Source organism: Crocuta crocuta, unplaced genomic scaffold, assembly GCF_008692635.1.
Source record: "Crocuta crocuta isolate KB4526 unplaced genomic scaffold, BGI_CrCroc_1.0 scaffold197, whole genome shotgun sequence".
NCBI lineage: Eukaryota > Metazoa > Chordata > Mammalia > Carnivora > Hyaenidae > Crocuta > Crocuta crocuta.
This window is the reverse complement of record NW_027532002.1, coordinates 9,088,670-9,098,160: the sequence shown is the minus strand read 5'-3', so window position 1 is coordinate 9,098,160 and position 9,491 is coordinate 9,088,670. Positions and strand designations below refer to the sequence as shown.

Sequence of the window (9,491 nt, the reverse complement as noted above, 5' to 3'; positions counted from 1 at the left end):
AAGTGTGAACGGTGAGTGGGGGCGAGGGTGAGTATGCCCCTCGTCAAAGCCGCCCTAGTGCCCTCTCCCACCGCCGCGGGCGCCGGCTGCCATCTCACCACCTTTGCTCCTGTCTCCGCACATGTCTCACCTTCAGATGGCGGCTCCCAGAAGCTCCTGCCCCTCTGACAGCTGTCGCTCGGGCCGCCGGGGAGACGAATTGTCCTCCTTCCTGGTGCCAGAGGCCGCAGGAAATTAGCCAGGTTGCGAGTTGCGAAGCGGCCGCCGCGGCGCCGGGAACTGGACGCGCCCCACCTCCAGCGGGAGCGGCCGGGCCGGGCCGGGCCGGGGCCTCGTCCCGCTCGCCATCGCCGGACAAAGCGCAGCCAGGCCCGGTGGAAGGCAGAGCTCCGAAGCAGGCAGGACGGAGCGGAGCAAAAGAATGCGGCTCTATTCTCGCAAGGGAAATTATAAAAAAGTTCATGTTCACGGTTCCCATCCACATGACCGACAGCGGCCAATGGAAGGGCCGAACAACTCATAAAGTTGTATTGCAAAGTTGTAAATTTTCATAAACAACAACGGATTTATGACCCTTTCCCCATCACTAAGAGGAGGCAGCTCTTACACCGGCGCCATCTTACCGCCGAGGCCGCCCCGACTTGGGGCGGCAGGTTTTACAAACCCAGTTGGGCCGGGTTTTATGAAAAGAGCAATAAGAAGCGGGCCCAACCGAGGCAGGCGGCGGGNGGCGGGAGTCGAGGTCTTCGCCCGCCCGGATCAGGCTGTTCTGCGCGGTTCCCATCGCCTCTCGCCCCTCACGCAGACCCGCATCCTGCCCCGCGCCCCGACGCCCCCGCCCAGGCTCCGCAGCCTGGGTCTGCGGCCCCTGCCCGGTCCTCTGCCCCTCAGTTGCAGCGCTGTCCCCCAGCCCTTGCTCTGCCTGAATGCAGGGTGGGAGGGGGGCTGCGTCAAAGGGCCTGAATCCCACCTCCTAGCACGGGGCTGGGTTCATGGAAAATTCAGGATCATTGGCAGGGTAATACCCATTTCCAAGCCCACCCCACAGCCTTAGAGGAAAGGGTGAATTTTGGATCGGCTCACGGAATTTATAGGTTTTCAGGGAGATTCATAGAATATAACGCGTCTGCGGAAGATTCCGTTTTCTAGAGATCTGAGAAGATGTTCGTGCACACACACAAAAGCAAGACAAAAATTTCCAGAGAAATGCACATGTACGATTATAGACACACAGAAGTGCACACACTCAGTTATGGACACAGAAATACATAAAAAATTATGGATTCCTGTAGTAACACACACATACATAAAAATACGCATACAAAAGAGGTACACACATACCTATACAGATCTGCATGTTAGAATCCACACGAAAAGGGACCTGACACACATATACGCCAACACCTGGACACTCAACACCTGGACACTATTCATCCTTCCACTTTTAGCCCCAAAGACTAGGGCTTGCTCTCCAGCCATGCTCTCCTCTCTTTCCCAGCCCCCCCCCCCATAAAGCAGTCCACGTTTCTTTGTCACCAAGCATCTTTATTTTTCTGTTACATAAAACACGGTTAGCTGGGCAAGACAGGAAGCATGCCTTCCCATTCCTGGAACCCCAAGCTAGAGCCTAAGGGACAAGAGGGGACGCAGGACGACACAAGAGATGAAGGGCATTGGGAAGGGCATTGGCCCTCCCCACCAGCTATAAAGTTAGCTCAAGACAACACACCATGCTACAAAGTCACCCCATTAACACATCCTTCCCAAGTCAAGACATTGCCTTACAAATGACCTCCAAGACTATATAAATGACCAAAAAAAAAATCTTGTTCAAATATACAGTATTTGCTATTGTAGGAAAAGTCAGGGTGTACATATTCAACATGGCTGGACAGGAGGACATAGGGGCCAGGGGAGGTGCGGGAGCCTGGGAGCTTGTCTGCAGTCCTACTACGCAGTAGCTCACCCAGAGGTCTGCAGCTAGCTTGGGAATGCTCCCCTCCTGGGGAGGAAAGGGCCTGAACTTGGGGTGCCCAGGCCAGAGATGGAGGGATCATAGGTTGCAGCACTTAGAATGCTTTGGAATAAATATATTATTTTTCAATTTAAATAGAAGCCAATACCCTGGTCCCCGGACCCCAGCGCCTTCTCAGTGCAGCCTCAGGGACCCCAAAGGCTGCTGGGGAGAAGCAAGAGGAGCCTGGCCGGGGAAGGGGCCGGCACTAGGTAGCAGGCGAGCCAGTGAGCGCAAAATAGGTAGTTTGGGGGCGACTAGGTAGTGCTGAGAAATTCAGGTCCTCGTCGGTCTGGGGGAGGTGCCGGGTGTCTGCCAGTGTTGGGACACGTCTGGGCTTCCTTGGAGTGGAGGCCTACTGGGGCCGGGCCCATAGGTAGTTTGGGGGTGCCTCTGGCAGAGGCCTGTGCTAGGTAGTATTTTAGCCGAGCCAGCGCAGAACTGGTCGGCCTGGGGTAGGGAGAGTGCCTGCTGGGAGTCCTTGGGGGCAGAGGGAAACCCAAGGGGGACCCAGGCTGGGCGGCTGCTTAGTCCAGAAAAGGTGGGAGTTGGAGTGGGTAATGGGGTAGATGGGTGCAGGTCGGGGACTGTTTTTTGTTTATTTTTTTTTGTTGTTGGTTTTTTTTTTTACGTTTTCTTTTTATTTTTTTCCACTTTTGTAAATAAATTCAGTGAGTCTCTAAAGACGCCTTCCCGACTGTCTGGTGCGGCCAGGGCCCCTGCTCGGCCCCTCATTCCTCTTCCTCGTCGTCTTCCTCTTCGTCATCTTCGTCCTCATCCTCGGCCTTGTCCGTGGCGGCGGCGGCGGCGGCGGCGGCGGCGGGCACTGCGCCCTCGGGGGCGGCGGCGGCCGGACCCTCATCTTTATGCTCTTTCTTCCACTTCATGCGGCGGTTCTGGAACCAGATCTTGATCTGGCGCTCGGTGAGGCAGAGCGCGTGGGCGATCTCGATGCGGCGGCGCCGCGTCAGGTAGCGGTTGAAGTGGAACTCCTTCTCCAGCTCCAGCGTCTGGTAGCGCGTGTAGGTCTGGCGGCCCCGCTTCCTGTCGGGCCCTGGGAGCAGTCATGTGGACACACGGACACACGGACAGTCGAGACAACAGAGACACAGGACAGTGCGTTAGGCAGGCCGCTGTCCCGGAGCCTGCACCTTCCCCCCAGCGCTCGCCCGGGCGCGCGTCCCCCTCCGCGCGCGCCCCGGCCCCGAGCTGGGGGAGGAGCGGGAGGGTTAGCGGAAGACCCCAACTGCGGTGCCAGACGCGCGGGCAGCTCCGCGGGGAGGGAAGGCACAGAATCCCAACTTTACAACCGCCCTTTCCAGCCGGCTAGGCTTCCACAATGTCCTGCTTCCCCCTGACAAAGGGAAATTGTAAATATAGAGTGTGGGCAAGTGGGAGACGCTGCGCTTTCGCCATTCAAAGGCGAGCTGGACCGCTCCCCACCCCACCCCCCGCCCCCTTGCTAGGCAAGTGGGTGACCCTCGGGCGGTCCGCACTCCAGGGGCGCCTTTCCTCCTTAGAAGACCGCGCCCCCATCCCCGGAACTTCCTAGGGCGCTCCGACCCCCGTCCCCGCTCTGGTTCCCCACCCCTTCTTTAAAAGGCCCCTGGCACAGGGGCGTAAGAGGGGCCCAGATGAAGGGTTCGGCTCTTCCTGCTTTTGGGAAGGAAAAGCCAGGCTGAAAGGAAAAGGAGGAGGGAGGGAGAGAAGAAAGGGGGAGAGAAAGAGTGAGAGAGAGAGAATCGCGAGCAAAATGTTAAAATTCCAAGGCAAATGGAGTTAAATAAATTTACGAGGATCGAACCCATTAATTGGGTCGTAAAAAGTTTTATGAGCCTCATTTACATACAATGCTACGGGCTCTCCACGCTATGGCGCCTCGACTCTAATTAAAACCAGAAAGGCAGCGCNCCTGTCCGTCCGCCCCCCCAGCCGGCCCGCCTAGCTGCTGCCCTACCTGAAGACCGCATCCAGGGGTAGATACGGAAATTGGCCTCGGCCGGGCCGTGCAGCGCGCCTTCGTCCGCCTTGTCGCAAGCGCCTTTGGCGAGGTCACTGCAGAGCCCGGGGATGTTTTGGTCGTAGGAGGCGCAGGGCAGGTTGCCGTAGGCGTCGGCGCCCAGGCCGTAGCCGGACGCGAAGGGGCTCTGATACAGGGGGCTGTTGACATTGTACAAGCCCGGTACGGTCGAAGCGAAGGCGCCGGCGCCGGCCGCGTAGCCGCTTCTCTGCGAGTTGGGCGCAAAGGAGCAAGAAGTCGGCTCGGCATTTTGGAACAGAGAAGCCCCCGCCGTATATTTGCTAAAAAGCGCGTTCACATAATACGAAGAACTCATAATTTTGACCTGTGATTTGTTGTCCGGCAGCTTTCAGTGTCGGTTTTACGAGGTAGCGTGATATATGATAACATTACACCCCCAGATTTACACCAAACCCCATTTTCTTTTGGCCCGAGCTCGCCGCAGCACGTGACCGCCCACATGACCGCCTCCGCCAATCTCAGCAGCCCTCACAGGTGGTCTCGCTCCGCGGGGCCAGCGGCAGCCTAGAATGGAAGGGGAAGAGGCTCAAATATGTGGTCAACGAATCTGCCCGCGCCTGGCCCGCCTGGCGCGTCCCGCGAGAAAAGGACCCCGAGCCTCCGCGCGAGCGCTCAGCCCTCCACACCCTGGACGCCTGGTCTGCAGAGGACGCGCGGGGTCGGCCCAGCACAGCCTCCTTTCTGCCTATGACTCAACACTGGACCAAGCCTCCGGGCCCTCCCTACCCCTGTCCCGTCCACTGACTCAGCCTAGGCTGGGTCTCTCTCTGCGCAGTGCGCACCCGCCCGCCCTGCGGCAGCCCCTGGGCAAGTCTCAGCGCTGGGCAAATCGGTCCTTTGCCCGTGTTCCCCCACCCGCCCCCCACGCCCAGGTCCACTGGGCGATAGGCCGACTTAGACTCTGATCTAGAAGGGGCCAGAGCAGAGTCGCTTCCAGCTGCAGTGAGAACGCCACCGCAAACTGGAACCATGTGGTTCGAATAAAGTCAACGTCTCCCAGCTTCCTTTCCTTAATCGGCGGCACACTGTTTATCCGCCCTAAAGGAAGCAGTGAAATATTTATCTATTAATGAGCCTCATTTGCCAACAGATTTATTAACCTGGGGTTCCCTGGGAGGGTATGTGCAGTCGCTCCTGGGCACCTGGCTGGTGTCTGGCAGCCTAAGAAATAGCTGGCCACTCTTTTGTCCTCCCTGCAACCTCTGGTTCCTCCTGGCTCAAGGGGAACCGGGTCTCTTTCCCTAAGGTTGGGGAAACCGCAGGCCCCACACCTTTCCAGGTACGCCTAGCGCTGGGGCTGTTCCGGAAGATGTCACCGGGGGGCCACCCATGGGCCTCCGCCAGCTCCTCAAGGGCTTGGGTGCCTGGGAACAAGCAATACACACTTTAGAGCCAGTTTGGAGAGAAGAGAAGGGGCCCAGGTGCCTGGGAACTTCAGCCCACTGTGGATCTCCATTTCTCTGGGGGACCACCAAAACGTATAAGGGGACCCCTCTGGAATGGCCACCCAGCTCTGGCGGCTTCACATTTCCAAGACTGGCTCACAGAGAGCGGAGCACACAATAGTCTCCCTCCCTCCCATCAGGCCCGCAATGCATGGAGCTTACCTTTCCTAGCCTCCAACCCCTGCTCAGGGTTGGACAGCCGAAGTCCCTGCCGCCCACCGTTCGGTGCAGTGTGGTGGGGCAAACCTTTTCCCTAAACGCCTCATAAGCTGCTCAGGCCTCGCTGGAAGCCCAGCCGTCAGGTCAGTATGCCTTTTACTGCTCAGCTCGATTGCACACCATAAACCCGACCTCACAATGGAATTGCCCCGGAAATTCTCCCCTAAATTATAGAGTTTGGTTCCCTGTGTACAAAGCACTTCCCATCACTTTCAGAGAGTCCAGGCCGCCCCCCCCCCCCCGTTCACTGCACCCTCTCAGGGGGTCCCAGGGGCACAAAAGGCAACAAGAGGGTTCAGACCCGGATGCAACGGAGCTCCAGCTCCTGCCTAATGGACTGCCCAGGGGAGTGGGTGGGGAAGCAGGGGCTGTCCCGGCAGGTGGGCGCCTGCTGGTTTCCCCTGGGGTACAGGGGCTGTAGGAGGCGGGGTGGGGTGGGGGGCGCAATATCCGGGGATGCCCTTTTTGAAGCATCAGGATGATGGCGTGTCTCGATTGGGGAATGGAGGATGTATCATGGGAAGGGAAGAAACACCAAATATTCCAAATAGCATCGCTTTCTGGCAGGAAATAAAAACGTAAGAAAGTTAAAGGAAGACGAAGCAAGCAAAGAGATCAAAGAGGCGGAATTAGACAGCTTTAGACCAATAAATTGTTCCCCGGGTGACACAGAGCAAGATGCAAAGAGAAAGACCCGGCCCCGCCGCCGCCGCCGCCGTCTGTCTAGACTCGGGCGGCTGGAGCGGCAGACAGCGATGGCGTTTGGAGTGAAACCTGCCCTGAAGCGAGACGACCCAGTCCGAGTGGGGAGAGACTTCGGGGAGCGCGGGGAGGAACGCACTCCCAGCCAAGAGGGCGTGGAGCGCGCGCCACAGGCTGGTCCCTGCCCAGGTTGTGTCCGGCGCAGGTCCAAACGGTCCTGGCAGGACACGCTGCGCCTCCGCTTGGGCCAAGGAGAATCCAGATACTGCCGGCAAGGCCTTGGCCTTCCTGGGCCCCAGTCAGCCAACTGGGCCGAGTCCCGCGGGTGCCGAATTTTTTCTTTCGTTTCTGGGCTTCTGTCTCTCCTCCTGCCTTCTGGCGCAGGGTTTTAAAACGAAAAGGCCAAAGTCAGGCTTTCAGTAAGCGCCCCTTAATCGCGTGTTCTCGAGCCATTGGTTTCCTACTTATTTGGCTGAAAAGACACAAACGCCCTGGGTTATCTGTGATAATAGTCGCAGAAATACTCGTTGACGCCTGGCCTGGAGCAGGCACGCGTAGGTGGGTTTCTAATCAGCCGAGCTGTCTTTACAGAAAGGCATCCCCCCCCCCCAACTTCTGGAGCTGGGATCCTTCCTACCAGACAGAATGTATTTCTCTCGCTTCTTGTTGCCAAATAGTCCTCAATATTTAAATCCAGCTAAGAATGGAAGGCCAGCCCTGGGGTTGCGAAGGGAGCCTGTCTGGTGTTTGGCGACGTAGGTCCCTGAACGTTTCCACCCGCGCCCCTCGCGTGAGCGGCGCATCGGTTCTCCATCCACTGGACGGTCGCGGGTCGCGGGTCGCGGCGCGGGGACAGATGCACCCCCGACGCGTGCAGACGAGCTGGGGCTGCGGCGGGAAGCGCTTCCCAGGCGCCACGCGGGAGAGCTGGATCCCAGCGCCTGGTCGGCCAAGGGCAAGAAAGGCCCTGCGCGGCAGTCCATGAGGCCTCTGAGGTCTCACCCGGCCCGCACCTACCTGGGGCCTCCATACTCGGTGGAGAGAAGCGGTGGCACCGATCTGCTCCTTCGCCATTTATCTGTAGTTACATACATCGAGCTTTGTATCTGCAGCTTGGATACACGACCACGGGCGGCTCTCGGGGAAGCTATAAAACCCTTCTTACAATCGGATGCTGTGAAATATTGTGTATCAGACGAGGAAATATAACGAGGGCGTGTGTCTGCAATACCAACGTGTGTATATAAATGGAGAAACAGGGAGGAGAGGGGCAGAAGGGAGGGAGGAAGAGAGAAGCAGAGAGAGAAACGCTCAGGAGATCTGTCAGCCAAAATCCAGTCCCCAGTTTTACAACGTGTGCAGCGCGGAGATGCGGGTTGTAAACATTTTGTGGGCTTGGCCAAGACTGTTACAACCCAAATAAATACACCGCGTGGCGGGTTCACAGGACTCCGGGGTGCTTCGAAGTGTTCTCTGTTTGCTTTGCGTTTTCCCTCTGAAACCATTCTGCACTGGNACTCGTGGCGCCTCCTGGAAGGTTCCGGGGCGTGTTCCCCGCCCAGGGTCCGGGATAGGCTGGGCCTAGATTGGGGTCCCCTCCCTCCTCCTCGTCTCCTGAGCAGGGGAAACTAGAGTAGCTTAAGCAGCTCCACTGCCAAGAAAATCCGGTGGCGAGAGAAAGCAAGGGTAGCTTTCACGACGTGAGCTCCCGTTCTGGAGCTGGATATGTTATTATAGTTATTTTAAAGATTGCATTTATTTTAGAACAACCAAAACAGTTCCTGGTCCAGGGACTCCCCATCCCGCACAACTCAGCCACCAAACCCACACTAGAAAGTCACCAAGAGTGTCTTTCCCCCCATATGCAGCCGCCTAATTTTATTGTCATTTATGCAAGGCGGCCAGGTCCTGGGGTCCTGGCTCTCCCGCGGGTGCTGGCTCACAGGGCTTGGTGCCAGGGCGCAGCGTGAGCGGCCCTCCCCGGCCGCCGCAGGGCCCTCGGCCAAGGTAGGCGCCCCCTGCACATACGCTGGGGGGAGGGGGTCACCGAGTCCCAGGGCTGTAGGCCTTAGTCCTTGTGAACGTCCGCTGGTCAGTCAGGTTCTCCGAGCGCTGCGCTGCCCCAAGGGTTGTCCCGGGCTGGGGACGATGACCCTAGAACCACCCCCGCGCCTGGAGCGACAGCCCCGCAGCTGCCGGACGGCTGCGGCCACGCAGCGATAGGCCTCCGGGATCCGGGAAAGGAACGGGGGCGGGGACGGTGCAGGTCCGGCGAGCCCCACCGCCTTCTTGTTTCCCAGCGAGGTTTCCGGCCCGGCGTGAGCAGCACAGAAAATATACGACCGCAGTTCATTCAAATCTAGGGCTCCCGTTCGAGAAAGGCTGGCGTCAAGTCGACATCTTAGGAACTTCCCAGGGTTGCGGCGGCGGGAGATGGCGGCGCGGACGCCTCTTGCGTGGAGCCATACTGCCATCTGCTGGCGGAATCTGGGCACTGCAGCCCCAGCAGCGCCGCCTGAACTTCGTCAGCGGGAGCCGCAGGCCGGGCACCCCATCCCGAAGCTGGGCGAGGGCCCTGTCCCTGGGGAGCGTGCGTGGAGCCCGGAATCTACGCTGCCGAGAGGGCAGTGCCCATAAAAAAGCTGTTTCCGCAGCCGCTTTATCGGCTGCAGACAGAGCAAACAAATGAAAGGGCTTTGGTGGAAAATCTTAATTGGGGCTGGACAGTTGTAAACTCATTAAGGGCCGAATTCCAGACAGTTCGCAGACCCGGCCTTTATGGCACACCCTCAACTGCCCATTCTTTGAAGTTCCTTCTGTCTGCAACAACAGAGGGTGTCCCAACCTGGCGGCGGGGTGGGGGCTGGGGGGGTGAGGGGAAGCCGCATNCAGAAGGCTGGGGGTGGTGGGGGGAGGGCGGTGGGAGCGAGAAAAGAAAAGGGGGGAGACTAGGGTGAACCCTCTGACCACATCTACAAGGCGCTTGGGCCTCCAAAGCTGTAGCCGGTCCCCCCGCAGCCCTTTACACCCCATAAACGGTAACAGCCCTCATTTTCTTTTATGGCGCTTC

General features: G+C 58.5%; 1 protein-coding gene across 1 annotated transcript; it reads right to left on the bottom strand.

Annotated features, from left to right (window-relative positions):
* Positions 1-1,542: 1,542 nt before the first annotated feature.
* On the bottom strand, positions 1,543-4,452 carry HOXA7 (homeobox A7). Its single transcript, XM_077775355.1, has 2 exons — positions 3,972-4,452; positions 1,543-3,068 (listed from the first exon to the last, which is right to left on the bottom strand). Exons 1-2 carry the CDS (start codon positions 4,348-4,350, stop codon positions 2,746-2,748), a joined length of 702 nt encoding a protein of 233 aa, XP_077631481.1. The 5' UTR covers positions 4,351-4,452; the 3' UTR covers positions 1,543-2,745.
* Between the last annotated feature and the right edge of the window lie 5,039 nt (positions 4,453-9,491).

Coding starts and splice junctions, on each gene's coding strand:
- HOXA7 (XM_077775355.1), bottom strand. CDS start 4,350: ATGAGTTCTTCGTATTATGTGAACGCGCTTTTTAGCAAATATACGGCG. Junction 3,069..3,971: donor CCCCTGGATGCGGTCTTCAG/GTAGGGCAGCAG, acceptor GACTGCTCCCAG/GGCCCGACAGGAAGCGGGGC.